General features: G+C 40.2%; 1 protein-coding gene and 1 non-coding gene across 2 annotated transcripts in view; both read left to right on the forward strand.

Moving 5' to 3' along the window:
• Positions 1–1,573: 1,573 nt before the first annotated feature.
• The window catches only part of Sptlc2 (serine palmitoyltransferase long chain base subunit 2), a 114,189-nt gene continuing 89,830 nt past the window's right edge, over positions 1,574–25,932 (forward strand). The window contains exon 1 of the mRNA XM_076849801.2: positions 1,574–1,877. Coding sequence (XP_076705916.2) covers positions 1,737–1,877 — 141 coding nt within the window. The 5' untranslated portion in view covers positions 1,574–1,736. The remainder of the gene's footprint in view (positions 1,878–25,932) is intronic.
• Positions 16,229–16,333, forward strand: LOC143395985 (U6 spliceosomal RNA). The gene has a single exon (XR_013090889.1). It is a non-coding gene; the product is annotated as a U6 spliceosomal RNA (small nuclear RNA).

Raw genomic sequence — 25,932 nt, forward strand, 5'->3', positions numbered from 1 at the left:
GAAAACTTGCTATGTGGAAATTTGACTTGCCACTGTCATCCATCCTTCCTCACCAAAAGTCCTGTCACCCAGTTCCTCCTGGCCTGGGTCAGCCTTTTATTGTTTTCTTTATATGTGCACTGTCTCTCCTGGAATGTCAGTTTCACGGTGCATAATATTCTTTTTTTTTTTTTTTTTACCCTAATCCATAGACTTCTGTTCACTTCAGGATCTTAATGTTTGTCCATTCAAATAGGTGTCTTCCCCACCTGCTCTTACTGTTCAGTTCCCCACGCAAAACTGATTCCTTGTCAACCTGTTTCTAAAGCTCCAGGAGAGTAGGGGGAAAATGCAGGGACTCTATGAGGTGCAGTCAGCAATTAATAATAACCAGCACTTAATGAATGCTTCCTAATTGCTAGGTCCTATGCAAAACACCTTACATATATTAACTCATTAGATCCTGATGACAACTATTATTATCCCCACTGAACAGAGGAAGACAAATAGAGGTCAGTCAGCTAGTAATGGCACAACCAGGATTGAAACCCATACTGACTCGAGTCTATACTCTTTAACTTGACACTAAATTCTTTATGGGTAACTGAAAGTCTCTTGCTGTAATGTAGATCAAACTTCTTTTTTTTTTTTTTTTTTTTTTAACCACTCTACAAAGACAGAACTAAAAGAGCTAGAAAATAATATTTACCATGCTCCTAGACTGGGTAAGATATTTTGATGCGTAACACTTTACTAATATAATTCTAGCAATGAGTCTGTGAAGCAGAAAGTATTAACTCTGTTTCAAGAAATTTGAGTCCTGAAGTGGTTAAATATTCAAGTTTTAGTGTCTAGTTGACAGAGTTGAAAGGTTTCCTGATTTTCTTTCTTTCTTTATTTTTTGAATCCCCACGGCCTCATGCAAGCCAGGCAGACATTACCACTGAGCCATACCCACAGCCCAGGTTTCCTGATTTTCAAGAAAAGTCTTTAAAAGGAAGTGGGGAAAACCCTGACAGGGACAAACGTGAAGGGCACAAGAAGAGACATCTGAATTATTACTTAAGAAATGTGCTAACGTGTGTGGCATATTGAAGAATGGTGAGAGAATAGTTAATAGACCATTCTATTAACACCCACAGGGGGATTTGCTAATGAAATAAATGAGCTGCCTGTCTTGGGTTGGGATTCTACTCGAGAACTTCCCAGGAGGCAATGGCAGAGAGGGCACCACCTGTCTGGAAGAACCAGGGAACCCGCTCCAGAGACAGGTTCAGCCCCTCTTCCTTTCCTCACACTCTCATTGGTTACTTTTTCCTGAACTCCGCCTCCTCCTTAGTCTGGACCATTAAGCTGCCAAGCCCTACACGACCTGGCTTGGGTCTCCAATCAGGTGCCAGGTCCACGAGTCCCTTCTAGAGAAGCCCCCTCTGTGCGGGAGAGCCGCTCTGCTCTCACCCGTGATTGGCTGGGAAGCCGCAGAGGTCCGCCTCCTCCTCCTCCGGATTGGCCAGCCTCTGTCAGGCCCTCGTCCCTGCGCGGCTCGGCCCCGCCCCGGGTCCCCCTTCATCACCGGGCCTTGGGCGAGTCGCGTCCTCCGGAGAGCGGGCCCCACCTCCGTGTGACGGCCGCACCGGGAATTGGCGGCGGCGCTGCAGCCATTTCCGGTTTCGGGGAGGTGGGTGCGGTGCCGAGCGGGAGTCGGAGCTGCCGCCGCTGCTTACAGAGCCTTCCTTGCGCCTGGTGCTGCCGGGACGATGCGGCCGGAACCCGGAGGCTGCTGCTGCCGCCGCCCAGCGCGCGCGAACGGCTGCGTGGCGAACGGGGAAGTGCGGAACGGGTACGTGAGGAGCAGCGCCGCCGCCGCCGCCGCCGCCGCCGCCGCTGCTGCCGGTCAGGTACGATGGGACCGGGCGACCGGGTCGGGTCGGGTCGGGGGCGGTGGGCCGGGACCCCGCGAGCTGACGTCGGGGCTCGGTCGGGGCGGCCGGGCAGGGCGAGGTCGCGGTGACCGGCTGCCGGGCTGGGCGCGGCTCAGGTGTGCTGGCGGCCGTGTCCGCGCGCTGACCCGGCCTCGCCAAGCCCCGAGGCTCAAGGGCGGCGCGGGGCTCCCCATCCCTGCGCGCCTGAAGGTCTTCCCCTCCCCCCCCCCCCCAGGCTTGAGCTCCGCTGCGAGCCCGCGGTTCCTCCCTCTGCCTGATCCCGCCTGAAGTGCGGGCGGCTCCCCAGGGGAGTCTGTCAGTGACCCTTCGGACCCAAGCAGGATCTGCGCAAGGGCTTCTGTTTTTTTCACCCGAGGTTTCCTCCTCAAAGCCACGAGGTAGTTGCGTCCTTTTAATAAGAATCCTGCAACCGCCCAAGGAAAACCACCCTTGGGGTCCTTAGGAGGCAAAGAAAGTTAGGAGATGATGCCAGGTGGAAACACACCCAGTGTCTTCCTACCATATTTTCGACTTCTTCCACTAGCAGGACAGTGGACCATGGACCTGGCAGTGAACCTGCTCCGATGCCTAGAAAGCATTACCTTTTTATTCTGCCTGTGGAGGTGAGACCCCCCCCCTCCCACTCTCCGGGTTGAATTAAGTGATCCTTTTGACCTAGCAGAAGTGCCATCACACAGGGGATTGTTGGCTAACTTGTGATGAGTCTCTATACTAATTAATCAAGGTTGAATCATCAACCAGGTTCAGGCAGTTCTAAAATATTTTGAAAAGTTCTGAATTCACACTACTTATTATCAACCTTCCAATTCTCAGGGCTGCCTCTTCTGAAAAGTGTTCTTAAAAAAATGAGCTGGTTAAAAAGATGCAAGATTAATGTGACTGGAAGAGAGTGCTGTGATAATTTAATTGATTTTAGTATTTATAAGTCTTGTTCAGATGTTAAAGAAACCTTTTTTTTTTTTTTAAGTACCCTGTTTTCTTTAGTAGTAGTGTGACTGTTGGAGTTTTTGATGGGATATCTTAATTTGGCCTTAACATAAATATTTGGTAATCCCCACCCCCCAACAGTAGTAGCTGTGATGGATAGACTTGTTACTGTTGGTATGAAACAAACAAACAAACAAAAAAGCGTTTCTCCAGGTCAGTTGAAATACTGAGACTATGTGGGAGAGGTGGAGAATATGTGAAAAAGACTTGATTCCTATGAATTTGTAAGATGTCAAGATAGAGGGGTACACAGATTCAAAAGGTGAGTTTTCACTTTTTAAGAAATAATTTTGTGAAAGAGGGTGTGATAAAAAACAAGTGGTGGAAGAATTTGCTGTTTTCCTAGCAATATAAGTGACTAATAAGAAAAATTGGTGTGGTATAGAATGTAATAGGGAAATTTAACAGTTGGAGTTAGAAAACACTTCACAGTTGAATGAGTGAGGGGGGGAAAAAGAAGTCAAGAGAAAACTGTTCACATGTTAGAGGTGCTGTATATTTGAGTGTTCTTTTCAGTCATCAGGAGTTATATTCTGATTAAATAGTCAGTGCAATTTCTCCCTTTCCATAATATCTTAATTTAGCATTTGTAGGCATGATATTTCTTCAGAGGTTCCCAACTAATAAGGTGAAGGAGTGTCAAGTTACTAATGAAAAATCTGTGACTGTAACATATGGTGGAATTTTGGGAACATACTTTAGTGAACAATTTCCCTCAAGGCACATGGATGGTATTTGGAAGAATGGTCTAATGGAATGCTGTAAGAGCTGCAATGTCCACTCTAGAAAACTATTTTCCAGAGTCTTAAAAACAGACTTCAGACCTGTAGATCTGTACATTCATATAGAGGCATATTGTTTAAGTTTTTCTTCATTCTTTCTCTTATGCAGAAGACAAATCAACTTAATGAGAGCAAGAGTATATTAAAAATATTTTAAAGTTGCTTTTGTTCAATTACAGAGACTGAAACCACTACCTATGTTTCCTTATGTTCTGGGGGAAATCTTGCCAACCATGTCTCACAATACATATAAGATGGCATAGCCGGGTGCAGTGGTGCATGCCTGTTAATCTCAGCGATTTGGGAAGCTGAGGTAGGAGGATTGCAAATTCAAAGCCAGCCTCAGCAAAAGTGAGGAGCTAAGCAACTCAGTGAGACCTTGTCTCTAAATAAAATACAAAATAGGGCTGGAGATGTGGCTCAGTGGTGGAGTGCCCCTGAGTTCAATCCTTGAACTTAAAAAAAAAAAAAAAGATGTTAGGCATATAGGTGTGTGTCGATCTTTTATTAAATATGTAGTGTAATATGGTAGAGATAGATTGGGAGGAGGATCAGATTTTGAGGTAAAGGGTGACAATTAGCCTTTGGGAAACTTTGACAGTTCGAATTAGAAAGAACCTTTGGGCAGGGCACAGTGCCACTCAAGAAGTGGAGATGGGAGGATCCGGGAGGATCGCAAGTTCAAAGCCAGCCTTAGCAGTTTAGTGAGGCACTAAGCAACTCAGTGAGACCCTGTCTCTAAATAAGATACAAAAAAAGACAGGGTTGGGAATGTGGCTCAGTGGTTAAGTGCTCCTGAGTTCAAACCCAGTACCAAAAAAAAAAAAAAAAAATAGAGAGAAAAAAAGAAAAAAAAAAGGAAAGAAAGAAACTTGGGATTTTATGTAATTCAGTCCTTTTTGTAGGACTTTACTAAATCTTTTTGTAGGACTTTACTAAAATGAATCTTGATAGAGAATTCTGTCTTTTTTAAAAAATATTTATTTTTTAGTTTTAGATGGACACAATATCTTCATTTTATTTTTATGTGGTGCTAAGGATCGGACCTAGGTCCTCACGCATGCCAGGGGAGCACGCTACTACTTGAGCCACATACCAAGCCCTAGAATTCTGTCTTATTTTTAATCTCCCCCCAGCTTTTTTTTTTTTTTTTTTGGATACCAGGGACTGAACTCAGGGGCACTCAACCACTGAGCCACATCCCCAGCCCAATTTTGTATTTTATCAGAGACAGGGTCTCACTGAGTTGTGTAGTGCCTCGCTTTGAACTCACCATCCTCCTGCCTCAACCTCCAGCGCCGCCGGCTCGGATTACAGGCCACTGTACTTGGCTCTGTCTTATTTTTAAAGACTTCAGAGGATTTGAGGAAATTTTCTCAACAGTGAGTTACATTTTTCTAGTGATCTTAATTACCAAGAGTTTCTGTAAATTTAACATTTCATTAAATAAATGACATGGTTTGGTTGTACCAGAAGTAAAATAATTTTTCTGATTGTTTGTTTTTAAAACTCCATGTTAGCAGCACTCCCAATGCTGGGAGTGGTGGTGCATGTCTGTAATTCCAGTGACTCCGGAAGCTGAAGCAGGATTGCAAGTTTATGGCCACCTTGAGCAATTTAGCAAGACTTGGACTCAAAAAAATAAAATAAAATGAACTAATGATATCTGTCAGTGGTAGAACATCCCAGAGTTCAATTCTAGCACTGCAAAAAAAAAAAAAAAAAAAGAAAGAAAAATTTTATTAGAAGAAAAAAATAACGACTTTTCAAGTTGTGTACTATGGAGCATACCTGTAAGCCCAGTTACTTGGGAAACTGAGGCTGGAGCTTCAGCCCAGCCCAGGCTGGGCACCACAGCTAGAGAGACCCCATCTCAAACAAACAAAAAGGACTTTTCATTTTACCTTTCTTAATCAGTTAACTAGTATGAAAGGAAAAGATATTATCTGCCTTTGAGACAGTTTTGAACTTTCTTCTACTGGGAATTATTTTAGACGTATAAGAGTTGCTAGAATAAGTAGGATTCTATCTCCAGGAGGCACTGGAGCACAAGATTTCTTTTTCTTTTCTTTTTTTAGTACTAGGGGTTGAACCCAGGGGCACTTAACCACTGAGCTACATCCCCAGCCCCAGGGTCTCACTGAGTTGTTTAGGGCCTTGATAGGTTGCCGAGGCTGGCTTTAAACTTGTAATCCTCCTGCCTCAGCCTCCAGAGCCACTGGGATTACGGGGGTGCGCCACTGCACCCCACACATTATTTTAAATTGCAAGACGGGCAAAGTAGAAAGAACAAAGTGTTGGTCCTGCTTCTTAGAGGAAGTCAAATAAATAACTAATGAAGCGTGGTTTACTGAGTAGCTACTAGCTTTTGTTTCCATTGAAGGGAAACTGTAACTGGGGAATTAATGTGATAGTAGTTGAGGAAAGAAGTTGAGTCTGAGGCAGAAACAGGAGGAGTAGCTGGAATGGCCATTCTACGTGCTCAGGTTTGGCAGGGCCTGATAAGAAGCCCTGAAGGCTTTTCAGAAACAATGTTAACTACTTAGACCTAGGAATAAGAATTTTTGTTTTAAATACTTTTTTGCTTCAAGTGAAAGAACATTTGATTTTCACTAGTTCTGAAAGATTCTAGTAATTTGTGGTATTCAAAATTCTCTCTAATAAGAATTCTTGGGGAAAATAGGTAACCTTTCTAAGGTAGCATTTTAAAACTTGGATGTTCAGCAAGGGCAGACTTGCCCACTTTGGGGGAGGGCCCAGGTACCCTATAAGCACATAGTGCACTCATCGAGAGGGCTAATTGGTTGGTTCAGTTAGGTTCAGTTTTTCAAAGAAAGCACCAGTGTTTATTGGTAGAATAGGCAATTGAGAGGGATGGGTAGAGGCAGTGTCTGCATGCTGAGTGGGTGTGCCTCACTTGATTAAATAAATGGTTTGTGACCTCAAAAGTCATTGGCCTTCTGAATAGTTTCTAAGAAACCTTCTATAATATAATTTGAAGTTTGTGATGATTAGAAAACTCCTTTTGTCTTGACCCACTTAATCTCAGAAAATTTATATTTGCTATCTTTAAGACTACTTTGATGACCCATTATGAAGTTTGAGTCAGCTGTTTTTCCTTTTGTTTTAAAATTATTTTTATTTCTGATTATAGACATAATAAGTATTCTCCTGGACCTTAACACAATGGGATAATCCTTGTTTTGGGGATTCATTATTTTAAGATTTATTTATTTATTTTTTGGGGAGTACTGGGAGATTGAACTCAGGGGCAGTGAACCACTGAGCCACACCCCCAGCCCTAATTTGTATTTTATTTAAAGACAGGGTCTCACTGAGTTGCTTAGGGCCTGCTTTTGCTGAGGCTGGTTTTGAACTTGGGATTACAGATGTGTGCTACTGTGCCCAGCTTAAAATTTACTTTTTAGCTGATACATAAAAACATAAAAATTCTGTACTTAATTGGGTACCATATAATGTTTAAATCAGGTTAAGTATATCTATCTCCTCAAACATCATTTCTTTTCTTTTTTGGTGCTTAACCACTGAGCCACATCCTCAGCCCTTTTTCATATTTTATTTGTACACAAAGTCTTGCTTAGGTCATTGCTAAATTGCTGAGGTGGCTTTGAGCTCACAATCGTCCTACCTCAGCTTCCCTAGCTACTGGGATTATAGGCATGCATCACTGCACCTAGCCATCATTGCTTTATGGTAAAAACTCAAAATCATTTCTTTTAACTTTTTGAAACACCCAGTGCATTGTTTTCTCTAGGTACCCTATAGCACACCAGAACCTCTCTGCCTAACTTAGAACCCGTTTATCAACCTCTGCTCCTTCTCTTTCCCACTTTTCCCTGGGCCTCTTGTAACCTCCATTCTACTTTCTATTTCTTTGAGGTTAGAGTTTTTAGATTTTACTCAGGGGCACTTAACCCCTGAGTTGCTTGGGGCCTGGCCATTGCTGAGGCTGACTGTGAACTCGTGATATTCCTGCCTCAGCCTCCTGAGCCGCTGGGATTACAGTCATGTGCCACCATGCCCAGTTTATTCAGCTATTTTTTTTTTTTTTTTTTTTAGTTTTTGGCGAACACAACATCTTTGTTTGTATGTGGTGCTGAGGATCGAACCCGGGCCGTATGCATGCCAGGCGAGCGTGCTACCGCTTGAGCCACATCCCTAGCCTCTTATTCAGCTATTAACAGTGGAAAATGTTTGCAACCTAGTTAAGGAAACATACATGTTATAGGCCATTCGTAGAATATGACAATATCTATTATATAAAATACTACTTACAGTTATAATGGGAGGAATATGCATTTTACTTATATGAAGAAAAAAACTTAGGCCTTTTGCTGGTCCCTTTTTCCCTATAACAGGGTGGGAAAATCTTGGACTTGCTTCTTCCCTCCTGCAACAGTTCCCCTATCACCCTTCAGGGCATGTCAGGAAATACACAGAACTTCAAAGGTACTAGAATCACATTCAAACTTTCTTTGAAAGTAGCCATAATAATGGTACATATATACAATGGAATATTACTGAGCCATAAAGAAGAATGAAATTTTGATATTTGTGGGTAAGTAGGTGACCTTTAAGCCAATCCCCAAAAAAACCAAAGGCTGAATGTTCTCTCTGATATGTGGATGCTGACTCACAGTGGGCAGCAAGGGGAGGTTCACTGGATTAGACAGGGCAGAGTTGGGGGAAGGGAGCGGGGATGGGAATGGGAAAGACAGTAGAACAAATCCGACATAACTTTCCTGTGTTCATATATGATACACGACCAGTGTGACCACATCCTGTACAATCACAAGAATGGGAAGTTACACTCCATGTATGTGTGATATGTCAAAATACATTTTACTGTTCTGTATAACTAAACAAGTAAAAAATTTAAAAAAGAAAATAGCCATAATAAACAATCCTTTTTTAAAAAAATTCCAAATTAGGAATTCTTGAGGTATATTATTCAACAATAGCCAATGAACCTGAGTCCAATTTCAGACTATTTTTCTCTTTTTTCAAAAATCTGCATATACATATTCACTCAAATTTAGAATGATTCTTATTTCCACCTATGGTGTTGCAAAAAAAATATTTAGTTTTAAAGAGGATTTAGTTATAGGGATAGTTAAATGGTAAAAATAATCCTCAGTCTTAATTGTTCTGTGCTTTTTGCCGTACTTTTAATATACCAACTGAATTTCAAAGTGTTCATTTTTAATCAGAGAGGGGATACTGGGGATTGAACTCAGAGGCATTAGACCACTGAGCCAGATCCCCAGCCCTATTTTTAAACTTTATTTAGAGGCAGGGTCTCATTGAGTTGCTTAGTGCCTTGCTTTTGCTGAGGCTGGCTTTGAACTCATGATCCTCTTGCCTCAGCTTCCTGAGCCACTGGGATTACAGGCATGTGCCTCTGCGCCTGGCCCAAGGTGTTCATTTTTTAATGTGTTCTGTTGTAAATCAGTCCTCTGCTTTCTGATAATTTCTAAGTATAGTAAGACATGGAGTGGTATTGAGACTATGGGTGTGATCTAGCCTTCCTCCAAACAACACATATTGAGGTTAGGGAAATATTCAACAATTTTGTGATCTGAAAATATTAGGAACTATTGTACAACGTAGTGACTTTTTACATGTGATGATTTTGAATTAGTCTAAATAAGCCTCTTTCTACTTAATTGGTAAGCCCCTAAGGCCAACATTTGAGATTTTACTATTTATTTTGTACCTGGTATGTAATGGAACTCAGGAGATTGAAGGAATAGGTTGTAGTTGAAGCCATTGGTAAAGAAGATAGCAGAGGGCATTAAGCCAGAAGAGGTAGCAGAGATGAAGACTAGAGAATCTCTGTTCCTGGGAGAAGACACACAGATGCAGCACACAAGCTGCTAGGGAAGGTGGATTGTGAAAACCTGGTTAGGAGGAAGTGGTGTGAGAGGAGCTCAGGGAGACAGGCTGTTTCCTTAAGGAGGGTAGGCAGTGCCTTTGGGTGACAAGAAATCAGATAGATAGTAGTAATAGGTATCATTTGCTGCAAACCTGCTGTGTGCCAGGCCCTCTCCTGGTTTCTTCATAGAATATTTTTTTAATGTGTATTTTTTAGTTGTTGATGGACCTTTATTTTATTCATTTATTTATATGTGGTGCTGAGAATTGAACCCAGTGCCTCACACATGTCAGGCAAGGGCTCTACCACTGAGCCACAACCCCATCCCTCTTCATCGACTCTTGACAAGAGCCTTGGTAGGTAAATAGTACCCCCATTTTACAGATAAGAAGACTGAAGTCAGACTACTGAATAACTGGCCCAGGGTCAGTAGTTAATCACTTGGAAGAGCTTGGGTTGTATTTAGGTTTGTCTGACTTAACTATGTCATTACAAGTGGCAATATAGAATTTACTGGTAATTTTTGAGAATTTAAATTAGACATGTGATGATAATAGTTTTCATCTCTTGAGAGTTGGTTGCACAGGCTGGTCTTCTCTTGGAATTTTACAGATATGTCGTGGCCTCTCCCTACTGCATACCACACATACTAGAGAGAATATTTTGGAGCTTTGTGCAGATCACACAAGCTATTCCATGCTCTGAACTCATGAAGTGTCTCTTCCCTTTTCAACAGGCAAATTTTGAAAATCAGGGAGCTCACATATGTAGCTCATGTAGACTAGACTAGAAAGTGCTTTCAAACCTAGCTGTAGAACTCACATGTAGTTTGGCATGACCATTTTCCTGCTGACAGCCTCAAAACAGATAATTGAGGAACATGTCAGTTAAGGGGCATCTTGTGCACATTGGACACTGATGTCCACAGGGCAGTTATTGCCCTTACTTGCCACCTAAGCCTTCTCTGTAGCATTTTCCCATAACAGACAGATCTGTGACAGATGCAGAGTCAGGAAGCTTGAGAGCAGTTCTGCCACAGAAAGGGACTGGCCTGGGGCTCTCACAGTTCTGAGCTCTTCTTGCACCTCTAACATGCCCTGAGCCTGTAATGCCGCCTCCTCCAGTCTGTGCCCTCCATGAGTCTGCATTTGCAGAGGCAGCCCAGCATGCACCCAATTCCCTTTTCTGGGAAAACTCCTTGCTGTGCAGGGTGGGGCCCCTGGTGGTCACATCTGTGCTTTGTGACTGTAGTTTCTTGGTCTTACTGATTGACACTGGTTAAACACCTTTGTCAAAGGGGACCCAACAACCCTCTGTCCTGGGGATTTAATTTTGATGTGGAAAGTCTAGAGGTTAGTGGACCATTAATGCCTGGGAGAAATGTTCATGACTCCTACTGTTGAGGCCTGAGAGCTTGCTAGTTACTACCTTTCTGAAACACTTTTTTTTTTTTTGTCAATGGACCTTTATTTTATTTATTTGTATGTGGTGCTTAGAATCGAACCCAGTACCTCACACATGCTAGGCACGTGCTCTATCTACCACAGAGCCCCAGCCCAGTCCTTTCTGAGACACTTTTGTTCATTGATTCTTCCCCACCTTCTTCTTTTGTGTATGTGTCATCCTTTCAATAAATCAACTTTTGCTTAGGTTTGCTAGAGTTTGTTTCAATTACTCTCAACTGAATATGTTAACAGATACAGGTGCTATTCTTAGAAATTCTTAGAATTTCTGTTTTACAAGTGGCTTTTGGTGTTATATCTAAAAAAAAACCTTGCCTAACTCAAGACCACAAAAATTATCTCCATGTTTCTTCTAAAAGTTTTATATTTTGTGTTTTACATATAGAACTAGAATTTATTTGAGTTAATTTTTTTTAATCAGGTATGAAGTGTGTTGAGGTTAATTTTCCCCCATATAAATGTTTAAGTTCTGTTTGTTAAAAAGACCATTTTTGCTCCATTAAATGTCCATAGTATCTTTTTAAAAAAAATTTTTTTTTTTAGTTGCTGATAGACCTTTATTTATTTATATGTGGTGCCAAGAACTGAACTCAGTGCCTCACACATGCCAGGCAAGTGTGCTACCGCTGAGCCACTGCTTCAGCCTGCTTCATTGTATCTTTGTAAAAAACTTTATATATTGTTTTTGGATTTTTATCAGGTTAGCATAACCTCTAAACTATGCTTCAAGACATTTTTTAAAGATGTTTTTCAACTTTGTCAATTTTGTTCATTTGGAATATTGTTTATTATCTAGGATGAGGATGACCTGATTAAAAATTATAAATAAGTATTTTTCTATATTGAGGGACATCAGACTGTGTGAGTGTGTGTGTGTGTGTGTGTGTGTGTGTATGTGCGTGTGTACACACACACATGTGTATGTGGGGTAGGCATGCTAGGCAAGCACTTGACCATGAGTTACATCCCTAGCCCTTTTTATTTTTAGACAGAGTCTCATTTAGTTGCCCAGGCTGGCCTTGAACATGTGATCCTCCTATCTCAGCCTCCTAAGTTGCTTGGGTTATATGTAGGTTCTAGGCTGTAACCAGTGAGGGGCATCAGATCTTGATTGCCTGCTATAATTGGCCATTTGCTGAGTTCTTGTTAATACATATGAAGATAGAAACCCCCACCTGTAAAAAAAATAAAATAAAAAATACATATTAAATATTTGTATGCTAACTTTGGAGGCTCTTTTATGATAAAGAAAATCACAAAGTAAACAGAACAATAGATTCTTTTTTTTAATATTTATTTTTTAGTTTTCAGTGGACACAACATTTTTATTTGTATTTGGTGCTGAGGATCGAACCCAGTGCTGCTCACATGCCAGGCGAGCGCGCTACCGCTTGAGCCACACCCCCAGCCCCAACAATAGATTCTTTAATACAGGGTTTCAGGAAAATCTGACAATTTAAGGGAAAAATCTAGTTAGAGTTATTCTTCGTAACATATATGGCAGAGACTGCTAACTGGCCTCCAGTATACAGTCTGCCTCTCTTTTCTTTAGTAGTTGAGTCTCCGAGTTTTAGGTAGCGCATGGACACTGAGCTGCAGTCTATATTTCCCAGTCTGTTTTACAGGCAGGAATAGCCATGTTATGAAATTCTGGTCAGTAGGAAGTGAACAGAGAGATTGTGGACCACTGCTACATTATAGCCTTTAAAACAGAAGAGGTTTCCCCTTTATTTCTCTTTCTTTCTTCTTGGGGAATAGAATGTAGATGTGGTTGCTGATGCAGATGCCAGTGAAGACACCTTAAAAGAGGACAGAACAACAAAGACAACTCCGAGGTCCCTGATAACCCATCCACTCAGAACTGTTCATCTGCCTTCATTCTTACATCAAAAAGAGATAGTTTCTGTCAGGTGTAGTGATACACACCTGTGATCCTAGGGACTTGGGAGGCTGGACAGAAGGATTGCAAGTTCAAGGCCAGCCTCAGCAACTAGCAAGGCCCTAACAACTCAGCAAGACCCTGTCTCAAAAAAGGGGGTGGGGTTGTGGCTTAGTGGTTAAGCACACTGGTACCAAAAAAAAAAAAAAAAAAGAAAGAAAAGAAAAAGAAATTGTTTCTATTTTATCTGAACAACTAATATTTTTTTATATCATATTTGTAGCAATGAAAAGAAAACAAAAAAATGATCCTGAGTTTTCTGCTTCCATGTCGTTTAATAGGGAGAGGCAAGCTATATCACTTTCACAGTAATAATTAGATAAAATTATAACAGTTTTTCAAAATAAGGAATAGTTTTGAAGACATTAAAAAGCTGTCTTCAGTGCAAAGCAATGAGCAGTAATGAACTAAAATTTCAGAGAGGAAGGAGCCTTTTATAGGGGAGCTGACATTGCCAGCCACTGTCTCTCACTGTGGTACTTACAGAGTTTGAGCATGGGCTGATGAACGTGAGGCTTGTTCTAGGCAGGACTCTACCAAGAGAGAAAACCCAGCAGAGCTTATGACAACTATATGGGCTGGCACAACGCAGTGAATTCTTGAAGAAACCCAAATATGTGGCCAGTTTTCTGCATAGGACATTCACTAAGTGCTGGACAGCCTGGAGGTCTTGACCTGAAAGGGCACTTGAAGTCAAAACAATCTTACAGTGTTTAGCAGGTAACACCTGTAAGAAATCACAATAGATTCTACCCTTGACTTTCAGACCAGCCAGACCCAGCTGTTCAGATAGAGCTGCTCAGCCTCTTGCCATATCTGCCTCCGCTAAAGGTGAAAGTAACCTTGACTTTAGCCTCTGAAGGTCTTTTACAGACATTATCTAGCAATTAGTCAAAAACTTTGGCTTTCCCAAGAAGGAGGAACCAGAATGGAAGGATAGAAGACAGAGGCACCGGGCATAGTATTCTGTAGTTTCACCTCGTGACTTTAGCACTCCTAGACTGGGAGCTCTCTCACAATTTGATCTTCTCTTCCTTTAATTTAGATTCCCAGGCATGAAGATTCCTCATATATAATTTTTTTTAACATTTTCAAAACTGCAAAAATAATTTTCTGATGTCAAAGATTCTAGGAACTCGGCCCTATTCCACCAAGAAACTCAAAATTGTCATAGTTACTTCATTTAATTTTTACTTGTCCTACAAATATTTAATTTCTATCAATATTTCAAGAACTGTACTCAGTATTTGATGATACAAATAAGAGATTATCCTTAAATATTAATGTGATTTTTGAGATAAAAGAATAAATTGCCGGGTGCAATAGTGCACGCCTTTAATCCTAGCTACCTGGGAGGCTGAAGCAGAGGGACTACAAGTTTGAGGCTTGCCTGGGCAACTTAGCAAGACACTGTCTCAGGATAAGAAGGCCTGCGGATGGAGTTCAGTAGTACAGTGTGCATGGGCTCAATCCCCAGTACCATTGAAAAAAAGAGAGAGAGATTTAAATATCAAAGTTAGGACTAGAATGTGGTTCTTTACATTTTTTTTTATTTATTGATAATATTTAGGCATATTCCTGAAATTTCCTGTGGATCAGATTTTCCTCTAATTATTTTAAAGGTACTTTAGCTTAACCCATTTTGCCTAGCATATGTGAGGCACTGGGTTCAATCCTTAACACCACATAAAAATAAACAAAATAAGGTCATTCTGTCAATCTACAACTACAAAAAAAAAAAAAAAAAAAGAAAAAGAAAAATTAAATAGAGCAACAAATGTGCTACTTCAAGTAATTTTAAAATAATGTTTGAATATTTATCATGTTTACAGAATTGAAATCTTTGGACTTATTGGGTTAATCTGGTTGTTTTAAATCATGAGTAGCTTACTATTGGAATGGTACTTTCCACTCATCTCTTAGCTTATTTTGCTAGTCAAAATGAGGTGTTTTTGCTATTCATATTATTAGCTACACTTGAATTGAGATAAATGATTGTATAAGTTTTCTCTGCTTGAGAAATTGTTTTCTGCTAAGAAAATGTCTGTTTTTAGGAAATGAGGTTTAACACCAACTAATTTAGCTGTGCTAGAAATAACCTGCTTCTTTGCTTATATAAAAGCCAAACTTACAAGGGAAGCAATCAGAATATTACCCTGCATGCAACCCGCAGATCTCCAGCAGGTGGATTATTAGTCTAACCAGTCATCACAGCCTGGTTTCTCAGCCCTGCTTCTTGGCTTTTTAAATTAATGTGAGAAAAGAGAGGTGGCTACAAGTCCATGCCAGTAGGTTTCCTTTCCTTTGCCATACTTGCCTGGGTTTCACAGATTAAACCCTTGGTAAGACAGTGGGGAGTGAGGCTGCAGAAGTCATTCCTGGCCTTGCTACTCATTAAAAAGAGCTACTGTGGAGGTGACGGGGTGTACCGGGGTGCATTTGTACCATTTCCAGTCTGTCAAAACCTTCAATGGCCTCTTTTACTCTTTCACAAGCTGTCACTAATAAGGAAATTTAGACATCCCCTATTATTGTTTAACCACCTGAAAACCTGAAACACTAAACAATAAACACGAAGCACTAAACAGTTTTTTTAACGGCATATATACCACCACTGTCCATTTCCTATACATTTCTGTAACATTTTAGGGAGCTAGTTTTTGTCAGTCAGCAAGTTCATATGAAATATCATGCTATAATTAATTTTTTTTTTAAAGAAAGTGAGAGAGAGGGAGAGAGAATTTTAATATTTATTTTTTAGTATTTGGTGGACACAACATCTTTGTTTGTATGTGGTGCTGAGGATCGAACCCGGGCCGCACGCATGCCAGGCGAGCGCGCTACCGCTTGAGCCACATCCCCAGCCCCATGCTATAATTAATTTAAAAGTTAAATATAAACATATATGCATATACACACACACACACACACACACACACACACACACACACACATATACCCACACTGAACACTTAGCTTCATCAAAACTCAACAGTTAGTTGGACGTGGTGGTACATACATATAATCCAATGGCTTGGGAGGCTGCAGCAGGAGGATTGCAAGTTCAAGGCCAGCTTCAGCAAAGTCCCTAAACAACTTAGTGAGACCTTGTCTCAAACAAAACAAAACAAAACAAAACAAAAAAAAACGGTGGTGGGGGCTGGGGATTTGGATCAGTGTTAAGTACCCCTAAGTTCAATCCCCAGTACCAAAACAAAAAACAAATAAAAAGAACTCTGGTCACTTTGGCAGCACGTATACTAAAATTGGAACAATACAGAGAAGATTGGCATGGCCCCTGCCCCAAGGATGACACGCAAATTTGTGAAGTGTTCCATATTTTGCGCAAACCTTAAGAAGGTTATTTCACAATTGTATATTCTAAGAAAATAAGACTCAAGGTACAATAGGTAACACCCAATATTGAAATGTGACTTTCATACCAAAAAAAGTCAACAATTAGCTTATTGCTTTAGAGTTGTTATGGTTTGGATGTGCGGTGTCTCCTCAAAAGTTCATATGTGCTGGGCACAGTGGCACATGCATGTAATCCCAATGGCTGGGGAGACTGAGTCAGGAGGATCGCAAGTTCAAAGCCAGAATCAGACAAAAGCAAGGCGCTAAGCAATTCAGTGAGACCCTGTCTCTAAAGTACAGTATGGGGCTCAAGATGTGGCTCAGTCGTTGAGTGCTTCTGAGTTCAATCCCTAGTACCCCCCCCCCAAAAAAAAAAAAATCATGTGTTCGGCCATGCAGGAATGTTCAGAGATGAAATGATTGGATTATGAGAGCTGAAACCTCATCAGTGGATTAATCCATTTGAATGGACTACTGGATGGTAACTGTAGGCAGGTGGGGCATGGCTAGAGGAAGTAAGTCACTGGGGGTGTGATCTTGACTATCTTGTAACTGGCTTCTCTCTTGCTCTCTGCTTCCTGGCTGCTATGAGCTGACAGCTTTCGAGCAATGAAGTTGGCCAACAGTAAGTAGACTGAACCTCTGAAGCCATGAGCCCAAAATAAACTTTTCCTCCTTTAAATTCTCGTGAGGTATTTTGGTCACAGTGATGAAAAGCTGACTAACTCAGATTTTTTTTCTCCCATTTAAAAAAACACTCAAGTTATCATAGATGTATCGTTTCCTTTAGTAATGCTTATTGAAACCTTAGTACTGCCACAGTCCGGCTACAGCAGAATAACCGGGGGTGATGAACAACTTGTGTAGATTGATGCAGCAGGAGTAGGAGCCGTTTATTGTAGGACAGGAACGGTACTTATACATTCCACACAGCTTATCTAATTAACATAAACTAGATACAGCAGTCAACCAATAAGGAATCTCCACACTTAATGGCTCGCTGGCGTTACTTCACAAACCACTCCCTCTGGCATTTTGCCAGGCGCCATCCAGACTTGTTTACAGACTCTAACATTTCTCTGGCAAAATGCCAGGCGCCATCCTGACTTGTTTACAGAATCTAACAAGTACCAGCTAGGCATGATCTGAGCACTAGAGGATACAGCATCCGTACTCCAGTGAGAGAGGCAGACAGTAAAAAGCAAATAGATATACTATATCATACCAGGCAGTTTTTTAAAAAAAAATTTATTTAGTTGTAGATGAACATACAGTATTTTTAGGTGGTGCTGAGGATCAAACCCAGTGCTTCATACATGTGAGGCAAGCGCTTGACCACTAAGCTACAGCTACAGCTCCAACACCAGGCAGTTTTAAGTGCTACAAAAAGCAGGGGGGGGAAAGAATTGGGGAAAGAGAGCATTTTAGACGGGGTGGTTTGGAACTACTTCTTTATAAAGAGTACTTTATATATTGTATATAAAGTATAAAGGGCGGGGTATATAGCTCAGTGGTTGAGTGCCCTAGGTTCAGTCCACAGTACCAAAAACCAACCAACCAACCAAAAAAATTATTTCAAAGAAAAACTCAGAAGGCTAGGTGTTGCAGGGTCAGTCTCTGCAAACACCCCCAACTTTATAAAGAAAGAGTACTTTATATGTTGTAGATAGTAAGTCTTATCTGCTAGATGATTTGCAAAACTTGTCTACTATTCCATAGGCTATTTTTTTTTTTCTTTTCTTTTTTTGTACTGGGGATTTAATTCAGGGGCACTTGACCACTAAGCCACATCCCCAGCCCTATTTTGAATTTTATTTAGAGACAGGGTCTCACTGAGTTGCTTAGTGCCTTGCTTTTGCTGAGGCTGACTTTGAACTCGAAATCCTCCTGCCTCAGCCTTCACAGGTGCTGGGATTATAGGCATGAGCCACCATATCCTGCTCTTTTTACTTTCTTGGTGTTGTTTTTTGAAGGACAGAAGTTTAAATTGTTGTTGTTATTATTTTGTGTGTGTATGTTATTTGGGATTGAGCCCAGGGCCTCACACATGTTAAGCAAGCATTCAACCACTGAACTGCACCCTTCGCACAGTTTTTTTGAGGTAGTAGGTCCAAATTAGTTCTTTTGCACATGGTTATCCAGTTATTCCTATATCACTTTTTAAAAAGACTATTCTTTCTCCCTTGAGTTATCTTGGATATCTTGTCAAAAATAATTATTAATGTAAAAAAAAAACCATAATTATAAATTTTATTTCTAGACTCAAAATTCTATTCTGTTGCTGTATATGTCTGTCTTTGCTAGTACCACATTATTTTGATTACTGTGGTCTTATAGTAAATTTTGCGGTTGAGAAATTTGTTCTCCAATTTTTCTTTTCAAGATTTTCTCTCTTCTGAGTCTCTCATCTTTCCATATGAATTTTAGGATTAGTTTGTCAATGTCACCAAAAAAATCAGCTTGGATTTTTGTATTGAATCTGTAGGTCAGTTGGAGAGTCTTTCCATTATTATGGCTTTCCAATCCATGAATATAAAAAATCTTTTCATTTATTTAAATCTTCTTAAGTTTCTTTCAACAGTGTTTTGTAGTTTGTACTGAGAAGTCTTGCATTCTGTGTGTGTGTGTGTGTGTGTGTGTGTGTATGAGAGACAGAGAGAGACACACACACACACAGATAAGGGATTGAATTCATTAAACTATATCCCCACCCCTTTTTCAATTTTATTTTGAAATAGGGTCTTGCTAAGTTGCCCAGGCTGGCCTTGAACTTAGTAGCCTCCTGCTGAAGCATCTGGAATATCTGGGATTAAGGTGTATAGCACCATATCTGGCTTGTACTTATCTGATTAATTTTTTCCCCTAAGTATTGTAGCATTTTTTATTCTTGGGCATTTTATATAATCAAATTTATCAACCTTCATTTGTGCTTTGACAGTTTTAGGAAAATCATTTTCTTAAGGTCATAAAGATTTCTCCTGTACACTACAGTTTTGAATTTTTTGTCTTTCACATTTGGATATTTAACAACCTAGAATTGATTTTGCAGAATGGTGTCAAGTGAGGATCTATTTTTACTTTTGTTCCACTTGAAAAGTCGTGTATTTTAGTACCAATAACAGGAATTCCAGGGGCTGCAGTTGTGGCTTAGTGGTAAGAGCACTTGCGTGGCAAATGTAAGACCCTGGGTTCGATCCTTAGCACCGCAAATAAATAAATAAATAAATAAAAGATCCATATATAACTAAAAAAAATTTATTTTTATTTTTATTTTTTTTTATTGGTTGTTCAAAACATTACAAAGCTCATGACATATCTCTTTCATACATTTGACTCAAGTGGGTTATGAACTTCCATTTTTACCCCAAATACAAATTGCAGAATCACATCGTTACACATTCACATTTTTCCATAATGGCATATTAGTGACTGTTGTATTCTGCTACCTTTCCTATCCCCTACTATCCCCCCTCCCCTCCCCTCCCATCTTCCCTCTCTACCTCATCTGCTGTTGTTCAATTCTCTCTGTTGTTCAATTCCATCCCCGTAAGTGGAAGTACCGCCACTATCATCTATCAGAGTCCATGGTCACAGTGTACTTTTTTCTGGGTTTTTGTTTCATTTCTCTACTGTTTGTTTGAAATCAAACCCAAATTAGTATAGTTATGTGGTCAGTCTTGCTACCAAATGAAGGTGATTTCCCTCCCATTTGTCTTTAAAAGTCTTAAGACTAGCTTGATATATTTCTTGGATCTTTGCTTTTCTACATGAATTTTAGAATTAATTTGTTAAGAAAGAAAGAATGAAAAAATAAGAGAGACAGACAGGGAGAGACAGAGACAGAGAGAGGGTAGGATTTAAGTGGAGTTGCTTTGCCTTAAAAGGAACCCAAAACAATTCTATACAACATTATGTTGTTTGAGATTATGGTTTGTTTACTTAAAGATGAGATTGGAATACTTAAATTATGGTGAGCAAATTTTAGAAATCAGTTAATCTTTAAAAATATCTCTAAATTCTCCTTTAATTAATTTATTTATTTTAAAGAGAAAAGGCTTGTTTTGGCCTACAGTTTGGGAGGTTCCAGTCCATGGTCAGTAAGCCCCATTGTCTTAGGCACTGGCTGAGGCAGCACATTGTGATGTATCAAAACTCCTAACCCATCACTGGGAAACAAAAGAGGATAGGAGGAAGGACCAGGGTACCGTGGATTAAACCCAGGACATTCAACCACTATGCTATATCCTCAGCCCTTTTTATTTTTTATTTTGAGACAGGGTCTCACTAAAGTTACTTAGGAGCTCATTGCTGAGGTGAGCTTTGAACTTTTGATCTTCCTGCGTCAGCCTTCCAAGTCACTGAGATTATAGGCATGTGCCATCATGTCAGCTTCCTTTGAAGTCTTACTTGGAATCCTCCAAGATCCTCTAAGTCTTGCAGTCTGTGTACCAGCAAAACAAGTATTCTGTGGTTGATGTCATGGCTACAGTGGCCTCTGAGTGCCTTTCTATTATTTTATAGAATGATATTCTGATCATAATCTAATAAATATATATTTTTAAAGTGAAGTCTCACATCTCAAACTTTTTTTTGGCAGGGTGAGGGGTACTGGGGATTGAACTCAGGTGCATACAACCAGTAAGCCACATCCCCAGTCCTCTTTTGAATTTTCTTTAGAGACAGGGTCTTACTGAGTTGCTTAGTGCCTTGCGTTTGCTGAGGCTGGCTTTGAAGTTGTGATCCTCCGGCCTCAGCCTCTTGAGCCTCTGGGATTATAGGTGTATGCCACGATACCTGGTGAAGCCTCACTTCTCAGAATTTATTCTTTGGAAAAAATAAGTATAAGGAGATACAAAGTACTTGTACATTGGTAGTATTGGGAAAAGCCTAAATATTATGAGTAGGAATTCATTTATTTGCCATATATCTCTATTGTGGAATTTAAGCATCCTTTAAAAGGATGATATTTGCCTATATTGACTAGCAATAGGATATATTAATAATATGGGGAAAGATTGTAAAACATGTAGTGTGATTTATGTGAAATTATACATTTCCCATAAATGTAGAAAAAAATTATACATCTCTATGTATATATATCTGTGTATATGATATATGTATTATATATGGAAGATGTACATCAAAATGTTATAGTGGTTATTTTTGAGCTGTAGAATTTCAGGAGATATTTGTTTTCTTTTTATTTTAATTTGTTGATTCAATTTTCTTCAATTATGTTATTTTTTTCTAACTCCCATTTTTAAAATATAAAACAATATTAAATTATGCTTATTTTATAGGAGAAATACTACATGTGTCCATTTTAAGTTTTACTGAAAAATATACAAATGTTCAACAATACTTGTTTTCACAACTAAAAGAATGCATAATTTTTTAGGTAGGTAATATATGATAAGTTGTATAATTCAGGTGCTAGACCATCAAAGATGAAATTCTCCCTATTGAAATTAAATCCCCATGAGGGAGGGTTGTTGGGTCCCTTTTGACAAAGGTGTTTAACCAGTGCCAATCAAGACCAAGAACCTACAGTCACAAAGCACAGATGTGACCACCAGGGGCCCCACCCTGCACAGCAAGGAGTATTCCCAGAGAAGGGGATTGGGTGCATGCTGGGCTGCCTCTGCAAATGCAGACTCATGGAGGGCACAGACTAGAGGAGGTGACATTACAGGCTCAGGGCATGTTAGAGGTGCAAGAAGAGCTCAGATGAAGAGGCAGAATTTGTGGCAGAACTGCTCTCCAGCTTCAGGACTCTGCATCTGTCACAGATCTGTCTGTTATGGGAAAATTACAGAGAAGGTTCAGATAGTAAGTGAGGGCAGTAACTGCCCTCTGGACATCAGTGCCCAGTGTGCACAGGATGCCCTCAACTGACATGTTCCTCAATTCTCTGTTTTGAGGCTGTTAGCAGGAAAATGGTCATGCCAAACTATACTGTGAGTTCTACAGCTAGGTTTGAAAGCACATTCCAGTCCAGTCCACATGAGCTACGTATTGACAAAAAATTAGGAAATTTATCCTGATTGCAAGAAAAAACATGAGCCTCCTGATTTTCAAACTTTGCCTGCTGAAAAGAGAGGACACTCTGGAGACATGGGTTCAGAGCATGGAATAGCTTGTGTGATCTGCACAATGCTCCAAACTATTCTCTCTAGTATGTGTGGTATGCAGTAGGGAGAGGCTAGGACATTTCAGTAAAATTCCAAGAGAAGACAGTTTTCGGCAGAACTAAATTTTAAGGAACAACAGAATATAGCTCTTGGAGATGAACGGGGTTCGTTTAATGCAAAAGACAGGATTATAGTTTTTTGCTAGAGAATAATGGATAGTTCATATTGGACATTGTTTTAAAAATAATGTTCCAAACCATCCAGCAGCTGGGCAGGTTCTGTTATCTTAGCCTTCACCTGGAATGTGTTCATTTGCTTAAGGAAATCATGCTTATATGATTTTGTATTTGTATCAGAAAAGTATGCTTTACCATTGTGTCATCATTATGAAGTTACTCTGACCTTTCGATGTATTCTTTTTTTAAAAAAATTATTTTTAATTGTAGATTTATTTATTTTATTTTATTTATTCATTTTGATGTGGTGCTGAGGATCAAACCCAGTGCCTTACACAAGCTAGGCAAGTGCTGTACCACTGAGCTACAATCCCAGCCTCCTTTCATGGTATTCTTGAAACCTTTATTCAGAATAATTCCTTCTAAGGCATTTTACAGTGTAATTAAAGCTTGTTATTCTCTCCCCCCCATTAAAGAGAAAATTATCCCCCTCCCAAATTAAAAAGCCTAAATATTATCCAGTCCAATATTTTATTTTACTATAAAGGTCATAGACAATTGGCAGACTCAATTTTAAGTTTTTGAATTTATATTAGTATGTATCAGTTTCCTTATTTTGGGTAATTATGCTATAGTGAGAAAATTACCCACCCCCCATTTTTGTTTTGTTTTGAACAGTATTGATGATTGAGCCTAGTGGCACTCTACCACTGAACTAAATACTCAGTCTTTAATTTGGGGGGGATACCAGGGATTGAACCCAGGGACACTTAACCACTGAGCCAAATCTCCAGTCATTTTGTTGTTGTTTAATGTTTTATTTATTTATTTGTTTGTTTATTTGGTACTGGGGATTGAACTCAGGGGCATTGGCCACTGAGCCACATCCCCAGCCCTATTTTGTATTTTATTTAGAGACAGGGTCTCACTGAGTTGCTTAGTGCCTCACCTGGCCATTGCTGAGGCTGGCCTTGAACTTCTGATTCTCCTGTCTCAGCCTCCCGAGCTGCTAGGATTACAGGCATGTGCCACTGTGCCCAGCTTAATGTTTTGAGACAGGATCTCGCTACGTTACTTGTAACTCCCATGAATTTTAACTTATGTGTACATTGTATTTTATACTTTCCTCAAGACATACATTTTCAGTCTCCTCAAAATTCCCTGGTGCCAGAGCCTGAAGTGGCAGCATATACCTGTAATCAAAGTCACTTGGGAGGCTTAGACAGGAGAATTCCAAGTTCAAGCCTAGCCTGGGCAATTTAGCAAGACCCTTTCTCAAATTTTTAAAAAAGGACCTGGAATGGGGCTGGGGCTATGGTTCAGTGGTAGAGTGCTTGCCTAGCGCATGTGAGGCCCTGGGTTTGATCCTCAGAACCACATATAAATAAAGGTATTCTATGCAACTACAACTGAAGAAGAAGAAGAGGAAGAGGAAGAGGAAGAGGAGGAAGAGGAAGAGGAAGAAGAAGAAGAAGAAGAGGAAGAAGAAGAAGAGGAAGAAGAAGAAGAAAAGGACCCGGGATGTAGCTCAGTGGTAAAGTGCCCCTGGGTTCAATCCTGAGCGGGGCAGGGTGGGGGGGGAAGATAAATAAAACAACAACAAACAATTCCCTGGTGCCAAATAAGATGGTCTTGAACAAAGGCACAAAAGTTCATTACTAGTTCTGAGTGGAAGTAGAAAATGAAGTAGAATTAAAGATGATTGATTCCAAACTTGGGCTGCTGGGCAAATTGCATGGTGATGCTCTTGACCAAAACAGGTAACTCAAGGGGAGGATCAGGTTTTAATTGAGGGAAGGGTTAGGATGGTGAGATAAGAAGTTTAGCTTTAGATTTGTTGAGTTTCCAGTGCCCATGGGATCTAAAAGCTGATTAGGAGGCAGGTAAGTATGTAAATGGGGAGTTCTGGAAATAAATTTGGGATTTCAGTGTATATTATATGTTCATTAGCATGTAAGGTGTATTTGAGAACTAACAAGTAGATGAGGATTTGCTGGATGTTATAACAGTGGGCATGCTCTACTTCTAACTCTGTTGTAGTCCAAATAGTGGATAAAACCAGTGGCAAAACAGTATGCATGTTTTAAAAGTAAAACAACAAGTGAAAACTCAGTAGTATGTACTTATTGTAAAAAAAAAAAAAAAAAAAGAAAGAAAAAGAAAAAAGAAAAATCAAACTGGTTTACAAGATTGTGAGAAGTATCCATTCTTCCCCCATCCCATTTCCTACTCTAATTCCTTGTGTCTCCTTTCAGACCATTTTAGGGTATATATGTATTACAGTTGCTCTTTTGCTTATATTTTTCCATTATTGCTTTGGTCACGAGTGACTTTTCAGCCTCTTAGTAACATGTTGACAGTCTAGAGGCACATGGATAAAATACTGTTTGATTTTTTTCTCTCCCGTTGCCCTGTAATGTGTTTTTTTTCTTGTTTGTTTGACTTTTGGTACCAAGGATTGAACCTAGGGGACCCTAACCACTGAGCAATATCCCCAGCCCCCGCTCCCCCCCCCCCCCCCCCCCGCTTTTTTAAACATCTATTCCTCTAGTTATGGGTTGACACAATACCTTTATTTTATTTATTTATTTATATTTATGTGGTACTGAGGATCAAACCCAGTGCCCCACGCATGCTAGACAAGTGCTTTACCTCCAAGCCACACCCCAGTCCCCAGCTCCAGCCATTTTATATTTTATTTAGAGACAGAGTCTTGCTGAGTTGCTTAGGGCCTTACTTTGCTAAGGCTGGCTTTTAACTCACCATCCACCTGCCTCAGTCTCCCAAGCACTGGGATTACAGGTGTGCACCACTAGAATAGTGTGTTTTATGGTGGTGTGCTTGTAGTGTTAACTTAGAAAGTTTCTTCCTTTACCTTTTTATTTTATTTTTTTAATTTTTTTGGCTACCAGGGATTGAACTCAGGGGCACTCAACCACTGAGCCACATCCCCAGCCCTATTTTGTGCTTTTATTTAGAGGTAGGGTCTCACCGAGTTGCTTAGTGCCTTGCTATTGGTGAGACTGGCTTTGAACTTGCATTCCTCCTGCCTCAGCCTCGTGAGCCACTGGGGTTATAGGAGTGTGCCACCGTGCCCAGGTCACATTTTCTTGATTAGTAAAATTACTGTTCAAGCGAACATATTTTAACATTCATTGGAGTTCTTAAATCTCCCTTGTGTTGTATAATGGGAACATAGTACCACATTCTTCTCTGTTTACCATGAGCATTTCTGTTTACTGTTTCTCCAACCTGGAGGGAGTGATATACTAGTATTTT

This window comes from Callospermophilus lateralis, chromosome 3, assembly GCF_048772815.1.
Source record: "Callospermophilus lateralis isolate mCalLat2 chromosome 3, mCalLat2.hap1, whole genome shotgun sequence".
Classification (NCBI taxonomy): Eukaryota; Metazoa; Chordata; class Mammalia; order Rodentia; family Sciuridae; genus Callospermophilus; species Callospermophilus lateralis.